At 38.9% G+C, this 20,174-nt stretch overlaps 1 protein-coding gene across 4 annotated transcripts in view; it reads left to right on the forward strand.

Moving 5' to 3' along the window:
- csnk1g2b (casein kinase 1, gamma 2b) overlaps positions 1-19,419 on the forward strand; it is a 52,690-nt gene extending 33,271 nt beyond the window's left edge. Inside the window, exons 4-12 of one of the 4 annotated variants that reach the window (XM_061738787.1) lie at positions 7,289-7,437; positions 8,191-8,425; positions 10,679-10,764; positions 13,082-13,166; positions 13,265-13,413; positions 14,720-14,803; positions 16,230-16,331; positions 17,291-17,397; positions 18,642-19,419. In XM_061738787.1, coding sequence (XP_061594771.1) covers positions 7,289-7,437; positions 8,191-8,425; positions 10,679-10,764; positions 13,082-13,166; positions 13,265-13,413; positions 14,720-14,803; positions 16,230-16,331; positions 17,291-17,397; positions 18,642-18,696 — 1,052 coding nt within the window. In that variant the 3' untranslated portion in view covers positions 18,697-19,419. The remainder of the gene's footprint in view (positions 1-7,288; positions 7,438-8,190; positions 8,426-10,678; positions 10,765-13,081; positions 13,167-13,264; positions 13,414-14,719; positions 14,804-16,229; positions 16,332-17,290; positions 17,398-18,641) is intronic. The other 3 variants (XM_061738788.1, XM_061738789.1, XM_061738790.1) reach the window with 3 other exon arrangements.
- Positions 19,420-20,174: the final 755 nt, after the last annotated feature.

Raw genomic sequence — 20,174 nt, forward strand, 5'->3', positions numbered from 1 at the left:
TACCTTTTGTGTTTAGGAAATAAAAAATGAGAGCCATGTTGTGGTATATTTTGCATAACGTGTTATGAAAATGCTTTTTTTTGTTCATAAGTTTTCAGGACTGTTGTTTTTTAGGGTTTTAAGGATAGAACCCTTTGGTCTGTGTTGTGTTCGATAATATTTTTGTGGATGCTACCTGATGTGCTTGCTCTCGTTGGCTAATGTAGTTAGAGGCTAGAATCTTAAATATCAACCATGCTTGATATTTCCAATTCAGGATCAGGGAGGTTCTTACTCAGTAAGAGCAGAAAGATCATTTTATTTACACCACACACTTAGGGATTATATTATATGCATAAAAACATCTAATGCGACATGCTTCAAATCGGGCTTAAAAACCTCTAGTGTGGAAGTGTTTTCATAACTCAAATGTATCTTTTAAAACACAAAGTGATTTTAATTTTAAACCAAAGTATTTACCCTTTAAAAAACTTGATGTGCAAAGGCCTTTGATCAGTGTGTGCCCACACATACACACACACACACACACAGTAAACCTTAAAGTAACTGAAATTACAACCAACCTAGAGCTGTCTCATTTTTAATGTTTCTTTCTGCCTTTTTGGTTGTTTCTTTTGCTGCATTTAAGACATCCAGGCCATCCTTCCCACAACTGAGATTACTGTTATTCCTCATCGTTACTTTTGGCGTCTGATACTGACTGGCCACTACTTGATGACTTGGCAAGAAGTGTAACTTAACTGTAACATGGGAGGAGTCAAGGCAATAGACTGATCTACTTATGTTGTCAACTTGACTGAGTGGGGACATGTGACCCTATTAGTCTTGCCAAACCCAAGAGCCTCAAATATGTCATAGCATGATCTACTCAGCACTTAACACCCATCAGGAGCTTATCTGCACAGTGTTAATTCTCTCGTGTCCTGGGCAGATCCCAGCTGTTGGGAACCCTGCCAACTAGTATTTTTGAAAATTGACAATAGACCTGGTGCTTCATTTGCTCCCAGTGGTAATGGCAATACTACTGAGTAATCTGAATTGCCCAGTTGTGCAAAATCAAGTACTAGCCGTTTTTAGATGGACACTGCATCACCTCTCAAGCCACCTGGTCTTTGTGATGGAACAAACCCTTTCAGCTTAAATATAGAGTAATATGGTGTTAAATATAGCAAGTAATTGTCCGCAGAAATTACAGTGAGCAAATGTTCAAACTGATTGTGTGTTTATTTTTATACGTCTGGATAGAGGTGAGAATGTGTATTAAATGGTCAATCTCGTGTTGATTCATACATGCATAAACTGGAAACAGTATCCAAACCTGAAACTGCAGATTTGCTGGAGTTAATGTATGAAAACTGCTCCAAACTGCTACCATCATGGTCAGCAGACTGGCTTTAGGTAGGGCTCCACTACTTATGGCTTATCTCTCATTAAATTACATTTCATGGATTGGTTTCGCTTTTGCAGCGGTATATCTGTAATTGAAAGGATGCTGGTAAAAATTGATGTCATTTAAGAACATTTTCTTTAATGCCATTAGGCAAGGCAAGTTTATTTATATATTTAGTTTATAGCACAATTCAACACAAGGTAATTCAAAGTGCTTTACATCAACATTGAAAGCAGTAAGACACAATTAAACAGTAACAAGTCGATTTTAAAAAGGGAAATAAGAAATAATACAATAAAATGGAATAAATAAAATGATAAAAAAAGAGGTAAAATAATAATAATCACAGTAATTTGTTTCAGGATGCCTGTGAATATTAAAAGGCCCCCTTAAGCTGCTTGGTGGAAGGTTTTGCTATGTAATTGATACAGGATCTGTGCTGATCATATTTTGAGCATCACCCAGCCGCCCACACATAGAATAAGAATAATATGTATAATATATTTGGTTATTTCATCAAATTGGAGCTAAAACTGACATGACATCAGATCCTTCACAACATAAGCATAACATAGTAAAGTTTCTAAATATTTATTAAAGCAAAAAATAAATAAAACATTTATAGAAATAGTGCAAATTAAATTTTTGTTCAGCTATAACATTGTCAGTGATTGTAAAGTATAATTCCTAGTCACACTGAAAATGAGTGATGCCTGGATTAATTTAGCAAATTAATCTTTGCCATATTGACGACTGAGGTCAGCTCAGGGAGGACTACAGGAACGAAACAGTCTGGAGTCAGGTCGGAGCCTAAGGCCTATATTTATGTAGAATTAGGGCTCTTTTCCCAACCCTTTAACTTTAATGAACACCTGAATTTATAATCCTAATCCAACTATAATCATTATATCAAAGCAAAACCGCCACAAATGACGCACAATATCTCAGTTTCCAAATGAAATGCACTCAAATGTGTAATAGAAGAGAGAATTTATTATTCCATTCGGTTAAAAATATGAAAATGCTTTTTTTTTCCCCCTCTACATCTGAGGGGTGGGTACCAAAACAGTTAAGACCTATGTAAAAATAACATAATTTAACTTATTATGTGCATAATCTAACTTTTATGCAATATAAAGGGATTGTGCAAATTTGTTGTTCTTATTTCTGTTGAGCGAGTTTTTATTTTTGTATCCAGTTTGGGCTCATGTCACAGTCCGTTTTTGAATTTGAACAAAAGTCACTCCAAACCATGGGACCCTGGCTATTTTTAGACTGTAAACATCAGCCTTCGCTCACATCCACCAGTAGTAAGCCATTGTCGAACTAACTTCAGTTATTTTAATTATGTACAAACATGAAAAAGGAATTGAGTTTTAAATTTGAATCAGAGAAAAACAATATAGCTCTGCTTATTTCCCTCTCAGCCAAACTATCTGGTAAGATTAATAATGTAATAAAGACAAAAGTATTGGTTTCTTTTCTTGTTCTGTTTCACACTAGTGGTTTTCAGCCTCATGGCATCTTGTGATTGATGATCTTTTGAGCGGTTTTGCATTCGTAGCTCTAGGGTCAGTATGTGCAAGTCTGAGCACTGATCAGATTTCAACCTTGTGAGAACGTCTCTCAAAACCGGGCTTAATGGCAGTCACTACATCTCCTTCTTTTCATCCTCCTCTCAGTGCACTCCATAATCTAAATCTTTAATACGCGCTTCTTTCCCCTCTCCCCTCCACTCTGACCATGTCCTCTTTCCTCCAGCCCTCCCCTCTTTGGCCCTTAACTCTGACATTTCATTGTAGGGCAACATTGTGTTGTGCCACCATGATGCAGTCTTCCCTCTGACTGTGTCGCCTGAGAAGGCCTGCCTGCAGATACAAAGGGTGGATTGTCTCAAATTGTCAAGACAGCAGGGGTCATAGCACCCCTGACGTTGGCTCACAATGAAAGAATAGCATGAGAGCATTTTTCACAATGCTGAACACATGTTTTGTATAACTTTAGATTTAGATTATATAATTGGAGACATGTATCCAAGCAGGCTTTTCTATGTATTATTGAATCCTCCATTTCTGTCGAAGTGAAAATATTGCAATATACAGGACTGTCTCAGAAAATTAGACTATTGTGATTTTCTGTAATGCAATTACAAAAACAAAAATATCATACATTCTGGATTCATTACAAATCAACTGAAATATTTCAAGCCTTTTATTATTTTAATATTGCTGATCATGGCTTACAGCTTAAGAAAACTCAAATATCCTATCTCAAAAAATTAGAATATTCTGGGAATCTTAATCTTAAACTGTAAGTCATAATAAGCAATATTAAAATAATAAAAGGCAATATTTCAGTTGATTTGTAAGGAATCCACAATGTATGACATTTTTCTTTTTTTTTAATTGCATTACAGAAAATAAAGAACTTTATCACAAAATTCTAATTTTCTGAGACAGTCCTGTAGAGGAATTGTGCCAATTATTTAGTCTTTTTTCTGTTTTGAGCGAGGTATTATTATTTTTTTTTTTATCCAATATGAGCTTTGGTCACAGCGCGTTTTAAAATTTGAACAAAAATTACTCTAAACCATGGGCCCCTGGCTTTTTTTTTTTTTTTTTTTTTTAATTTTTAAACTGTGAACACCAGTCTTTGCTCAGATGCACCAGTAAAAGATTAGAATGCACACTGGGCTCTTTTCCTGTGATGACTGTGCTTTGAATGCCCTCTAGATTTAGGCCAAGCTTTGATGAGTCAGCCTCCCTCCCTATGATCTCTTGTCACAGTCTCCTCTGTTGTGGACATCAGTACCAGAAAGATCCTAGAGACCAAAGTGCAGACAGGTGGCACATACATATGAACACATGAATTTATGTTTTACATCACTGCATCCTTGCATATACAGTGGAGCTGATCCAATGTGTGGATCTTGAAGGAATCAGAGGTCAGTCCGAGAGTGGAAACAGAATACTGCACTCTTGGGATAGCTCCTCAGCTGAAGGGCGAACTTGGTAATAAAGCAGAAACTTATCCGGCCCGGCGGTCCTGCTTGATTTCAGATCCAGTGTTGTTTTCCGACACCCATTATTATAGTTTGTCCTAGTGTTTTATCACTTTAAAAATACTTATGGATAGGGGTGGGTATTGGGAAGGACCTCACGATACGATACGCATCACGATACTTGAGCCACGATACGATACATCAGATGATAGTGATAATACATTGGACAGACTGAGTCAAAACAATGTAATTCAAACTTTCCATTTTAATTATGCAACATATTTGCATGAAAAAACACACTGAAACACAATGAAAAGTGCAGTGTGTGCATTATTCTTAGATACAAAATACTCAAAATAAAATGCAGTGTCTCACCCACACTGAAATTGAAATCACAAAAATACAGTACAGCTACTTGCCCCTGACTTAAAATGAGAAAACTAAAATGCAGTCTCTCACCCACACTGAAATCACAAAATAAAGTGCATCTTGGGGTGGGCAAAAATATTGATGCAGCAATATATTGCGATACATACATTGAATATCGTATCGGGAGACTATGTATCGCGATATATTGCCGTATCAATATTTTTGCCCACCCCTACTTATGGAAGATGGTCCACCCTTCTGGGCTGATCCTGCTACATCTTTGAGAAGTTCAACATTCAGCCTTGAGATGAGTGTCATTTTTCTTTCCCACTGGTGGGGAATAGAGATGTGAAATTTTCCTTTTTAGGCCTTATCTTTATCCAGAAACCCCAACTGTCCTGGAAGCTCCGGGAGTCTCAGCATATAGCCGCTCATTCACACCCGCAAATGAGATCCAATCTGGAGCAAAACCGCTCACTAGACTAGAATGGCTGCGGATGTGTGTTTGTGTGACTATAAATACAGCGCGTGTGAGAGAAAACCGTCCTTATAGCTGTGTGTTTTTCCGCTTATTGGACTGCTCACCCCCGGGGGAGACAACTTGTTACTACTTGCAGGGCTCAAAAGTGCAACTAATATTTTTTCTTGGGGTCCACTGGTACACCTGACGCTGCCCGGGTGAAAACATACATTTATTTCACAAGCATCATCTCTCTGTTCTCCTGTGACCGAACTCACACACTCATGGTAGGATCATATCAAGTTTTTAACCAATAAGAAACAGAGCTCGGGTGGCTCTTTGTCTCTGATTGGCTGTGGGCCTGTTCACCACGCTGTGAAGTTGTGTGTGTGTGTGTGTTTAAAAATTGCTGAGCCCCAGTCCTTTGGCGGCAGCATCAGACTCTGAAGCAGAGGAGACAACCGGGTCTGGGATAAAGCCAGGCCACGAGACCCAATTTAAAAGGCCAAAGTATATTCCTTCAGGCAGGACTGGCTGGAACTATTTCCCTGGCTGAGGTACAACAAAGGACGTAACACGATGCACTGCGTGTACGGCCATAATATGGCTGGAAATAGTGGATTTTTGAGCAGGTCAACAACATTTTGTGTCAAAACTTTCAAATAACATAACGTGTCTAAAAAAACACACGAAATGCAGTGACAAGTGTGTAGATAAAGCCCCCCCACTTTCTCTGAGGAATCGGAAATGACAATCAAATTAAAAAGTTGTGCTTTTTTATTTTAAAATGCTTTATTTTACTTGAAATGTTAAAACTTCAGCTCAGGGAAACTCTTTAAACTTTTTATATATAATTGTGCTTCACATAAAGATATGGATTTCTCTACACATTATTCGTGTTTAAAAATCATTAACATTATATAAAGTTATTGAGAGTAATAAAAGGGTGACCTTATGACGTTAAAGGCTACAATGGACAAAATTTGGGTGCTCCTAAATTTTGGGCTGGTGCACCTTTTTTTAAAAAAACTAAAAAAAGTTTAGTTTAGTTTATTTTGCACATAAAACATAACAGTAAAAAACAAAGGTCAAATGAAGCATGTTGCAGGAGAGGTGGAAGCCAAAAAGGCTTATGAAAATGCCTCCCATTTATAAAACAAACATAAACAACAATAACAGTAAAAGCAAAACACAATATAGAAATAGATAATATAAGACAGGAAAAGACAATTTAACATGAAAAAGAAAAACACTACTGAATTATTGAAAGATGGGGAAAAAAATGAAGGAAATGTAGGATAATTGCATGAAAAAAAGTACAATTTTAAAAACTCGATGTGTTTCTGATCTTAACTAAAACATGATTTTTTTTTTCAAGTGTTTTTTGAACAAAGCCAGTGAAGATATTGATTTTAGTGATGTAGGTAAATTGTTCCATAGCGACGGTCCTCTGTATTTTAAAGTGTGTTGATTGTGTGAAGTCCGGCATAAAGGAAGGTAGTAAGAAGCGCTGACTTGTTAATTCAATATATTGGAACATTTTAAGCTTCTTGCATATTTCATTAGCGTTGTGTGGGGGCGATGGGGACAGGTGGGGCTTGAAAATGACCAAAAGAGTTAAAGAACCACTGCTTTAGCACAATAGTAACACCAAGACACTTTCTGTGTCTGACAAACTTACTGACAGAAGCTCAGGGCGGTTTGTCATTGTTGCTATGGCAGCAGTGTACCGCCTTTTCTTATCAACAGACTAACTTGATTGTTCAGTTCATAAAGCACTTTATGTCATTAGTAATGTTTGACAGTGTTATGTACTTGGAGGCAATATTTGAAGGGTGCAGTTTAACGTATAAGAAAATAGAAGTGGCAACGAGATGATGCTTGCTGCTTGCATCAAATTTTATACAGAAACTGTAAAAAAAAAAAAAGTAGCATTTTTACATCGCAAAATCCAGCTGTTAGGCTCTGTGGCTTTTGTATCCCAAAAGATATTTTAACAGAAGTGCAAATGTGGAAAATGTTATGGCGTAATGTTTAACACTGACTTCATTTGTGTGTCTCCATACAGAGGGAATCCCTCAGGTGTACTACTTTGGTCCTTGTGGGAAATACAATGCCATGGTCCTGGAGCTGCTTGGACCAAGTCTAGAGGACCTATTTGACCTCTGTGACCGCACGTTCTCCCTGAAGACCGTCCTCATGATAGCCATACAGCTGGTAAGGCTTTACAGAAAAGTGCATTTTGAAATCTTTGTTATTAAAAGGCTGCTCAGATTTCATCACTGACTGGTTAGAAAGCAGGTTTCATAAGTTTGAGTTGAACTCTGAACTCATGAATTATGATATCCCAAAAGGGAATTAGCCTTTTGAGCTACACGTATACAGGACTGTCTCAGAAAATTAGAATATTATGATTTTCTGTAATGCAATTACAAAAACAAAAATGCCATACATCCTGGATTCATTACAAATCAACTGAAATATTGCAAGCCTTTTATTATTTTAATATTGCTGATCATGGCTTAGTTTAAGAAAACTCAAATATCCTATCTAAAAAAATTTGAATATTCTGGGAATCTGTACGCCATAATCGGCAATGTTAAAATAATAAAAGGCTTGCAATATTTCAGTTGATTTGTAATGAATCCAGAATGTAAGACATTTGTTTTTTTTTTAATTGCATTACAGAAAATAAAGAACTTTATCACAATATTCTAATTTTCTGAGACAGTCCTGTAATCTGGTTCTTTAGGGGAAACTTTCATTGGACTGTTTACCTTCTGGATCTGTCTTTTGTAGTCATCTCTATTAGTTTGGGCATGAGAAAATAACACAAAACCAACAGATGAAATCGCTGTCCTCTTTACTCCAAATACTTTGCATGTTTTGTTTTTTTGTTTTTTCCCAAATCTTTTGCCTGGTTAATTGATGGGAAAAAGGCTAATATTGTCCCACTGCTTGCTTGTCTAGATAACACGGATGGAGTATGTTCACACCAAGAGTCTGATCTACAGAGATGTGAAACCAGAAAACTTTCTCGTGGGACGGCCTGGAAGCAAGAGGCAGCACACCATTCACATCATCGACTTTGGTCTGGCCAAAGAATACATAGACCCCGAGACCAAAAAACACATCCCCTACCGGGAGCACAAGAGTCTGACTGGGACGGCGCGCTACATGAGCATTAACACACACCTCGGAAAAGGCAAGTCTCCAAAAGAGGACTGTCTTGTAATTGGATTAAGTGGCACATGCGCACTCGCCAAGTTGCACCATGTTGAGCCCAGGCACGATTGACCCTCTCTCCCAATTCCCCTGCTAGCCTGCACTCGTATTACTCAAATCTCATGACATATGCTTGTACATACTCTCACCGGCCCCTTTATTGGTCAGTGAGTGTGTCATCATTTGATTACACAACAGATCCGCATGACACTACTTTGGGGCTTATTTCAAGTTGTTCTGATCATATCCAGCCCTCTTGAAATTGATGAATTTTTGGATTATGCCACCATACGGTTGAATAATTATCCTGAGGAGCTGTGTAATTTATCATGCATATATATTGCATTGACACCCTTGACAACGGTGCCAGGGATGAAGGAACTCCTGTGCTTGAGCACAGAGCAGAGCACTCACACCGGCGTGAGTGCAGCCTAATGCTGCTTTCAGACACAAAACCTGTTTTAGCGCTTTTACAACACAGCAGGAGGGAGAAAATGTGACCCTTCACAGATGGACTTCTAAATACCATTAAATAACTCCAGCATTCAGACTCAATTTGTACTACACAGGACATTTAAGAAGGTCTACCCTCCTCATTTAGGAGCTGACGGGCCGCTCCGGTGACGTCTCATCGTTCTGATTCTAGATCCAGACTGCTCACAGAGCTGCAGGACTGTGAGCAGTTGGGATTAGGAGCCAGTCGGCAGGTCGCACATGTCAACAACATCTCTCTCCCTCCCTGCTGTCCTGGCCAGAATCAAGAGGCTGAGACACTGACTACGTTTACATGCAGTCAAAATTCGGGTTATTGCTAATATTGCGGTTACTGAAACCGTCGGAATATTCCGTTTCCATGCGTGAGCAAACAGGGTTATCCCTGTATACATGGTAATTAATCATTCGGGATGTCCCGATCAAACCAGCGACACGTGGAGAACGTGATGACACAATTCCCATCATTTCTGCTTCGTCTTCCTGTATCCAAATTCAAAACAAATGCTGCTTCACGCAACTTTTTGCTCACCTTCTTGTAAATCTCGCTATCCCGGTACTTTCTACCGTCTACAAATGCAGAAATGTTCATATCCTTCATTACATTTATGAAGTGATTAGTCTCCTCCTGGTCTTGCGTTTCTCCGTGTTTAGAAGAACTTCCTGGACTCAAAAGACCAGGATTCCTTGTGAACAGAGCATGCACAGAAAACAAATTCATGTTCCGTTTGATGGGGATATTCCGTTTGGCGTTTACACGACTGAATATTCGGGTTTTTAAAAACCGGAATATGAGCAAATTCGGGTTATTCAAAGGGGTTATTGGTGTTTACATGGCCGTGCAAATTCGGGTTATTGCCAATATTCGGGTTTTAAAAGGGTTATTGATGCATGTAAACGCAGTCACTGATGATCTGCAGAACCGCCTGTAAGGTTCTGCAGGATCGACTGACCCGGCCACTTCCATGCTGTAGGCCGGCAGCTCTTCAACAGCAGAACTTCTTGCCTGTTTGATAGCTGCTCCATATGAAACCCTCTCACCCACTGCTTACTTTAGTTTCATTATAGCTGACTGCATTAGCATCACCGATCTGAAGAGAAATTTCCTCGACACAAACGCCCACCGGTTCCTTGATTTTCCCTGTCGTTCCAGTTTGCTGTCATCTTTCTCCAAGTTTTTTTTGCGTTCCTAAATTAATTGCGTTCTGATGAATAGTCATGTTTACATACTTAGACGGCAAATTTTATTAGCTAATTAAGTTGTGGTCACACTGCTGTGTTTCAGACCCGATGAGTTTGAAAGGATTACCACTAATCATACTAGAGGGGCTAGTGGCTCGTAAAGCATCCGCACTTTGGGACAGGCAGACTATCTATGTGATAAATTAGTGGGTTCTGTCTGAAAGGGCGTTGATTTGCTTTCATTTTCTCTTGAATAGAGATATTCAAATTAGTTTGTAAACAAATCACCACGTCTTTCACAAGCTGGATGACACAAGCAGACAAACATCTTTCTGTTGTATAGCTCCATTTTTAAGTAAACATGTCAAGCATTTCCTTTCCTCTTTGAAGAGTCGACTGTCTATCATTTCTCCCCTTCTACTCTAAGGAGGGAAATTGTTGGGTGTTTTTAATAACAATAACAGCAATAATAATATCTTAGGTGATGCCTTGAGTTAAATTTGATAAATTGATGTTTAAAATGGTATTTCTTACTGTGTTTGTTTGTTTTTTCTTGTAGAGCAAAGCAGAAGGGATGATCTGGAGGCGCTGGGTCACATGTTTATGTACTTCCTCCGAGGTAGCCTTCCCTGGCAGGGCCTAAAGGTACTGTGGCGTATTGTATAATATCACCCACATGCTGGCACATACTGACAAACATCAGTCTCCTGTAATCTTCTTAATCCTTAGCATACCTCTGCTTGTTAAAGTCCAAAGTATTTTTATTTTTTTTTATACCAATCATCCATGTGACCTTGTGGATAAAGGCGTTTACTTCACCTGGTGACTGTTCAAGATTTTCCCACTGATTTGTCAGTTTTATGAGTTGAACTAAAGACTAAGAACTCCCTCCTCCTCCTGTCTAATTCACATGCAGTAGCTGCTCTCAATGTTTATTTATGTTTTTAAAGTTTAGTGTGTTTTTTATGTTATCTGTTAAAAGTATTCACTTCTCTTGTGTAACATTTTTTAATTTAAGTATGCAGGTAAGCATCCTAACTACCCAAAACCCCAGACATCAGATTGATAACCCTCTTATAAACTTATAGTTTTATTACAAATGTACATAAAATGAGACCTGAAACCCATAGGAGTAATAGTAAGATAAGATAATCCTTTATTAGTCCCACAGCGGGGAAATTTGCAGTGTACAGCAGCAAAGGGGATAGTGCAAAACAAGAGCATCAATAGAAGTAATAATAATACAGTAATAATATCACACGCTATAAACAGTACTGGTATATACAATAATAATAAAAAAATAAATAATAAGAAATACTGTTATATAAAAAATAACAGATGGATATTTACATGATTGCACGTTATTTTCTAGTATGTACATTTATAGTAATAGTTTATTTAGTAATAGCAAATGCTGTTAAATGATGAATTAATTAAGCTTTGAATGGGAAGCTGCGTCGTGATATTGAGAAACTTAGCCTGGAAGTCTCAGAGAAACGCCCACAATGACATGCCTGCCTGGCCACAGGCGACGGCAGGCATGAGACTCGCAGAGCATCGGTACCGCAGGTGTACATAGAAATGTGGAGAATAAAACGCTTCTCTGCTGAACATTTGCTGTGTGGGCGGGAGCTCTTGGTGGATGAATGTGAGTGATGTAGTGTGGGGGATGTCTGCCGGCTCGGGCCAAAACAGCCCTCACAAACGGATAAACGGCACAAGATCCTCCATCGAAACACAATGAAACATTATTGTGACTCGCTGTAAAACTCACACAGCATTATACGTCCTTAAGGACTGCTTGCTTGCATAACAATGCCTTATCTTGATGGGTATAAGGCAGCAGATGAGAAGAACATTTGACGGTAAAACCGTTGATTCAGAGAAGAACATTTGTCAGTTAAACCGTTGATTCAGTGTAACGCATCTTATGAAACAGTAGTTCATTGCGTATGAAGTATTTTAGGGTCAGGCGGCCCACACACAGCATTGTGGACTTTAGATGGGCACTGATCGAAGCAAACCTGAATTTATGCTCCAACTAAGTGTCAAATCAGAAGTAATGATGTAGGGCTGAAACGATTCCTCGAATAATTTGAGTAATTCGATTACAAAAAATGATCGAGGAATTTTCTCTGCCTCGAGGAATCGTTTAATTTTGCAGCTCAAAGCAGGTATTTACCCGGACTACATTTAATGCGGCAAAACGCGCTGACGCCACGCACGTTGAAGGGGGAAGAAAGAGGCAGCAGGTCTCATAACTTTATTTTGAACACTGCCAAAACTCAAAATCTTAAAGACTTTAACTTAAAACTTACCGTAACTAGAACTTAAAATTTGCTTGACACAAATGAAAGTTCAATTGAAACACGTGGGAAAAACACCTAATCTTTTAAGTGATGTGTGTTATCAGGTGTAATGGCATTTTTAGATTAGAAATAAGAACATTTATTGGTAAGATCCTTAGTTTTTTGAGTGAAGGCAGTGAGTTTGGTCAACTGTTGTAAGTTCAGGGTTTTTAAATGCACAGCCATGAACCTACTGTATTATATAATTTAGTCTTGGTAATGTCAATTAACATCTAACATCTTATGTTTATTTATAATTGCTCTTTAACTAAACAAAAAAATGTTTTATCCGATTACTCGATTAATCGATGGAATTTTCGGTAGAATACTTGATTACTAAAATATTCGATAGCTGCAGCCCTATAATGATGTTCCAGAAAATTAAGACTTTATAAGTCAGGCATCTTCTATTATCTGATGTAAAACTAGCACTTGTTCATTGTCAGATTCTTACAAACACATGGTTCCAGTTCGAGTGATTTGGGATCTCAAAGTGGAGTTTGGACAGTTAGCGTCTGCCTGCGACTGAAGCGCCCAGCACGGCTTTACTCTGCTCCCAGATATGTAATTTGCTCAGATTTACAGCTCAGTAATCACTGTCTGTCCCCCTCAAGGCTGACACTTTGAAAGAGAGGTATCAGAAGATTGGAGATACCAAACGAGCAACACCAATAGAAGTGCTTTGTGAAAGCTTCCCTGGTAAGTACGAGCAAGCAGTTTCCTTTCACAATGTACTGCTTCATTAGTTTTTCTTGTTAGTTTTTAGGTTCTTATTTGAAATGATGCATTTGTTACAGAAGAGATGGCCACCTACCTGCGCTATGTGAGGAGGCTTGACTTCTTTGAGAAGCCGGACTATGACTACTTGAGGAAGCTCTTTACCGATCTGTTCGACAGGAATGGCTATGTCTTTGACTATGAGTATGACTGGGTTGGCAAATCACTCGTAAGTACATCACACTGGAACCCCTCATTCTGCTGCTCCTCTTGAGCCTTTTAAATGCTGTTCTGAGATAGGGCTGGGCGATATGGACCAAAAGTCATATCTCTATATTTTCTAGCTGAATGGCAATACTCTATATATCGATATTTTTTCTGTGCCTTAATTGGGGTTTCCCCCAAAGCATTATAGCATAGCATCTCTGTTAGCTTCATTTTTTCTGAGGCAAACCCTTAAAAAAACAGTCAGTTTTAATACAAAGCCTCGTGCCAAATGTCACACAGGTACCTTTATTAACAGAGGTCTGCACAATATCAAAATGTATAAAACAAATGAAATAAAAATAAACTGCCTGCATATATAGAATAAAAATGTTTCTTGAATAAAATAAAACAAATATCCCTTTCCTGCATAACACTTATATTAAAATACACTGTGCAATTAATACAATGTAGACAGTAACAGGCAGACTTTTCCACTGAGGTTGACAGTTGTGCAAATAACAAAACATTTGTGCAAATCTCGAATAAAACATTCAAGTCAATTTGTCACAAAATCTGTATCAAAATCATAAAAAAAAAAAATTATAATCGATATAAACGATATTGTCGCGTACCATTTATGTTTAAGTTCATTCATTTCAAACAAGACATTCCAGGCACTTTTCACAATTTTTTCCCGTTAACATCAGATATTCATTCTTATTCAGTTAGAGGTGGGAAGAACTTTCATTTACCTCTTTGTCGTACCTGCAGTCACCAATCCTTTATCAAATTCCATGGCCCTCAACTCTGGAACTGTTTAGATAGATCTCTTAAGTTAGCGTCATCCTTAAAAATGTTTAGGACCAGCTTGGTGGGGTATCTTTTATTCAGACAAAATTAACAGGCTATTCTTACTGAAATTAAATTGCCATTTCATGGATATTTTTGTTTGTGTACTTATTGTATTTTTCTTTGTTTCTTTTACTTTTTCTTTTTCCTTTCTATTCTTTTGCTATTGACTGATTTGTTTTGGTGATTTTTGTATTGAGGGGAGGATTTTTTATAAGTCCTTCGGGCTTCTTTTCCTCTCCTGCACAAATTATTTGTCCTTGTATGATAAAAAAAAAAATTATTGTGTTATCACTGTGCAAATAAATAAAAAAATAAAAAAAATACCATATCGCGTTTGAAAATGTATCGATATATATTAAAATCTCGATATATCGCCCAGCCCTATTCTAAGATCAAGTTGGCTGTTTTTAATTACGGTATGTAATTTAATTGAAATATTAATTTTGAGCCCTAAACTGTGAATTTGTTTCCAACAGCCCACACCGATCGGCCCCATCCCCAGTGACACGCCCATGCAGCCCAGCAGCAGAGACAAAGCACAACAGCAGACCAAAAACCAGGTGAGGTCCTGCACTCCCAACACCTCTCAGCCAATCCACCCGACTGACCGACCGGTCAGCCCACGCTGCCATTCAAGCCTTTACCAGACCACTCTCGTAGAGCCCAACCGTAAGCAACTTCCTGGAGAAAATAGCTGCCGTTTGTTGTTCCTGTCCACACTCTGTTTGCTAGAGAGACGTCACCTTTCTTCTAAGTCCTTATCAGGCAACAAGCGCTTGTAAAACCTAACCGAGTAGCGAGAAATATAGAAATAGAGATGCCCAGTCACGAGGGAGACTCCCGCCGTCAAACCAGGCATAACTTATGGCTCCAGTAGATGCTTCACACCTCGCCACACTAAGCACCGGTCATTGCATGCATGAGTTGAAAATGCAAATTGCATTATTCACACCAGTAATGACGAGCAACATGCTTAGTATGTGACAGGGTGTCAAGTCCTTCTCTTTTTGTTTAACTCCGTCGTCTTAATAGCATGCAATCCAGGCCTTGTTTGTTTTTTTTGTCATAGGGAAAATAATCATTCACAAGTTTTTATTATGTAAAAACCTAAATAAAATAAGCCTGATGGACATTACCAGTGGCACAGGTCTTGTTTTTGTACTTGGTGAGAGTGACTCATTGTTTCTTGTAAAGCAGTGGGGTGCGTTTGATTTAATAATTGATTTATCATGGTGGACTCTATCCTCTCTTTACTGCTCTCCACTTCATGTGATTGGCTTGGTAATGCCGTACCACCTTTTAACGCTGGCAAAGGTCCTCCTTGTGTACCATGTACATTGCTCACGACTTTGAAAACGTTTCTAAGTGGCCGTTGAAGCGGTTGGCCGTACGACAACAGCGAGCCGGTTATCTGTCCCAGCAGATAAGGGTCCTACTTATCGGTGAAGGAGAATAGGAAATGTTTTACATCTATTTTTATTCCGTCCTGTAGAGATGCACATTCATTTCTGAACCTTAAACTATAACCCTTAGTGTAATGTTGAATAAGATTGCTACCCGAAAACTTGATGACATATAATTTGTCTGTGTTGCTCTGAAGATTCATTGCTAGCTAGACGATCAAGGCTGTTTTCTTTTACTCCTGCATGACTTTGTTAGTGTGTTGATCTGTGCTTGTTATAAATTTTGCTTCCCTCTATTCCTCTATTAACATAGTTTGTCTTAACAAGCCTGCTTCTGCTTGGAAGATGTCTTCTATAATTTCTTTTGTTTGTTTTTTGTTGTCGTTTTTCTTTTATTTTACTTTATTCAACCCCCCCTCTTCATTATCACCAATCCCTCCACACCTCCTTCCTTCCTTTACCCCCCGTTCCACAACAATGCCTCACCCCTGAAACTTCACCTCAACAACCCTCTTCTCCCTCCTTCACTTTTCTCCCCACTTCACGACCACCGGCCTCAACCCTTTTTGCTCTTTGCATCAAGTCACCTGAGCCCAAAGGAAGTGAGTCTCAGCCCACTCCGGTGACCAATAAGGAGACTCTGGGGTCGCACCTCACAGCTGAGCGGCTGGGGGGCTCTGTTCAGGTACTGCTACTGCTTCTGCTGCAGCTCTGATGGCTAATGCATGAATCCACATAATTCAGTCTCCAAACCCCCCCCTGCCCGCCCGCCCCCGCCCGCCTCACTGGCTTCAGACTGCCTGCCTGTTAGACGCTCTGCCTTGATTCTTGTGTGCTTGCATCAGACTCTTTGAACCCCTGTATGTTTAGTGATGTACATGTTGCCCCTGCCTGCTTGTAGGCTGCTCCCCCCGGCAAGACTGAGCAAAGATGACACCCAGCAGTATGCCAACCTCATGAAAGCCAGATTAATGAAAAAGAAACGACCATCTCAGCTTTATGTCAAAGAACCTACTACGTTTCACCAAAAATCTCCCTTAGAAAGTGTGAGAAACATGCCTCCTAGTGTAGGCGAATAGACTCGCAGCTTTTAAAGGGCAGATTCATATTTCTGATTTGTAAAGTCGAAACAGGTTTGACTTGTTTTTCCCTCTTAATCTTCTCGTGCTCCTCAGGTGACTGACAAGGAGACAAAATCTTAAGTTATTTAAATCAAGTTGGTAGATCAACTTTGGCCTCTTTCAAAGAAAAATGTTTCACTTGACGTTTCGGTGTTGAAATGTTTTGGAGACATGGTGACCTAAAGAAAGAAGGTAAAACTGCAACAGCTAACTTTTAAGGAGCTGACCTTCTGAGAGCATGAACAGGACACGTGACTGCAGCAATCAAAGCCGCATTAGAGACCCGACGTGTTTTTATAAAGCCAGATATGAAATACGTGGAACTGTCCTTTAAACTTCTCTGAAGTTGCTTTAGTTGGCTCGTTCCAGGTCACACGCTTAAACCCCGACCGTACCTGAGAGGGCTTGTGTCTGGAGATATCCAAAGTTGCATATCTTCATGTGAATGTTCATCTCCATCCTGCAGTCTCCTGGCTCAGCGTTTGTGTGTTTTAGCAGTCTGACATGTTCTCTGACCACGCAGGTGATGAGCTCAACGAACGGCGAGCTAAACACTGACGATCCCACAGCTGGACACTCCAATGCTCCCATCACTGCTCCCACCGAGGTCGAAGTGGCTGATGAAACAAAGTACACAAACCTTTTTGTATCTCCTTTTTTTTTTTTCCTCAAGTGCCACTTGCTAGGTTGAGGTTCAGTAACAAATCTTTTAAGTTCTCATCCTCATTTGACCCACTTGTTTTTGCTTAAAGTCTGTTATTATAGTTATTGGCTCTTAAACTAACCAATGGCCATAAATTCAGAATAAATTGCTGCAGTGTTGAAATGTGCGGTCACTCAGTCTGAAATGGACTGAAATAGTCTTTCTAGATGACGAGTACCGGTATGTGTGTTTTAGTTACCTGGCTTCAGTTGATGGATTTTTATTTACAGTACAAGTAATTTGATTTGTTTTCTCCAGTGACTTCAGATGGGGAAGTATTACTAGCCTGCTGTAATGATACTTAGCTTTTTATTATATACAGGACTGTCTCAGAAAATTTGAATATTGTGATAAAGTCCTTTTATTTTCTGTAATGCAAAAATGTCATACGTTCTGGATTCATTACAAATCAACTGAAATATTGCAAGCCTTTTATTATTTTAATATTGCTGATCATGGCTTACAGCTTAAGAAAACTCAAATATCCTATCTCAAAAAATTAGAATATTCTGGGAATCTTAATCTTAAACTGTAAGCCATAATCAGCAATATTAAAATAATAAAAGGCTTGCAATATTTCAGTTGATTTGTAATGAATCCAGAATTTATGACATTTTTGTTTTTTTTAATTGCATTACAGAAAATAAAGGACTTTATCACAATATTCTAATTTTCTGAGACAGTCCTGTATGTAAAATACATATATAATTATGTATTTATATTTGAATGACAGGAAATGCCTGTCTAAGCAAGATGCGACAAATGTAGCAGATACTAAATGGATGGCATTTATACAGTGACTCTAATCTTATTGGCCACTATAAAGCTGTTCATCCATTTGTGCAGCACTCATTATTCTGTTATATGCACTAATGAACACATCAGTGTGGGGTTGAGTCTCATTCAACGACACCTCAACGGTGGAAGCACAATATCATCGGCGAACGTGCAGATTGGCAGCCGAGTGTTCTGTTCTGAGGCGGAGCTGAGCTCATTGATCATTGCAGCGCTCTGCAAATAAGTCCCGTTTGATCTGGGATGATACGAGCATGAGACCAGAATAGATGCTGCTATTGAACCTCAACTCAAACAGACGGCACGCGGAGCGCCGTATTAATCCACTTTCCAAATGTCATTTCTTTTCTAAACGGTGGTCTCTGTGTTCCTGCAGGTGCTGTTGCTTCTTCAAAAGGAGAAAGAGGAAAGCCCTCCAGAGGCACAAGTGAACGAAGAGAGCAGAGAGAACTTGAAACATTGTGGTCACTGTCAAGTTTTAAATGGAAGCAACTACACGACGCCCCCCTGTTCCCCCTCTCTCTCTCTTTCCAGCTTCCTCCTCACCTCTCTTACCCCTCTCACCTTCTTCCCCCTGTCACCATGTACCACCTTCCCCACACTCTCTCTTTCTTGTTCTCAGTGCTCCCCGGCTACTGCCGAGTTGAAGGAATGTTGCAGTCCTACTGACTTTACAACAGACTCCTGATTCCTTTACAGAGAAAAATAAACGTACCTGCATTACAACTCGAGAGGCTTGAGTAAAAAGTACAAAAGCTGTAACAATGAAACTCGAATACCGTGGCGTGAATATGAAAAAAAGATGCTGTTTTGAAGCAGTTATTGTATTCTAGATTCCATACAGAACGTGTATTCTTCGAACAGTCAGCTGTTGATCAGGGGAAACCACTCAAGTGGGTTGAGTGATTTCCTTAGGAACTTGTTAATTTTCTTTTCTTTTGGTGTGTGTTTTTTTTTTTTTGGGATCAAAGTAAAGAGGAAAAGGTGAACTATGCTGATGTTAAACCTGAGAGACGCGGGAAGCATTTCATCTATAAAACAGAATTTGGAAGATTTTATGTTCATTTTTTTTTTCTTTTTTTCTTTTTTTTCCTTTTTTGTAAATGAATCATTGATTTTCAAAGTCAAATCCCTGCATTGAAAACTTATTTTTATGTTGTAGTGTTCTGGAGTTTGATTCTTTCCTCACCTTGGCTTTCTTTTTGTCTGTCAACATGGTCTTTGTAGCACAGTCACTGGCCTCAGGTACTGTGGAAGAATGAGAGAAACAAATATTAAGCTCTCTTATTATTATTATTATTATTATTATTATTATTATTATTGCACTTTTGGAGAAAAAAAACAATTACAGTGGAAAACTTTAGGTTTGAAATTAACAGTTAAGAAACCAACTTAATAAAGACTGATCTAGGACGAGTCTTCACAACGCTTATATCTGAGTTCTGGCTTAAAGATGTTGTCCATTTCCATGGTAAAGAGAAGAAAAATGTCTTGACTTTTATTTTTAACGTCAAAATAATTTACCAGAAAAATCATAGTTTGTGCCTTTTTTAAGTAAAATGTTTAAGATCAAGTGTCCCGCAATGACATTTTATCTAATCTGACCCAAATGCTCACTGGATTACTGTGTGCATGTGTCTGTGTTTGTGAGGGTTCACGTGAGCGCTTGCTAATCTGGAAGTGTGTGCAATGGTGTGTGTGTGCGTGCGCTGACTTGTGGGTCTCGTGCGTCTTCCTCCTTGACCTTCTGTGACTGCCGCCGCATCTTCACGTTTGTTGCGTTTTGTCTGAGGAAGGGTCGGGATGGTTGTGTGCAGCACCGGCTCAAAGAGAATCCAAATCTACATCTGTTGCCAGCGTTTTTTCTTTTTTGTAGTTTCTTTTTTTTCTAGCCGGATGTTGCTAACAG

This window comes from Cololabis saira, chromosome 13 (genome assembly GCF_033807715.1).
Source record: "Cololabis saira isolate AMF1-May2022 chromosome 13, fColSai1.1, whole genome shotgun sequence".
NCBI classification, from domain to species: Eukaryota; Metazoa; Chordata; class Actinopteri; order Beloniformes; family Belonidae; genus Cololabis; species Cololabis saira.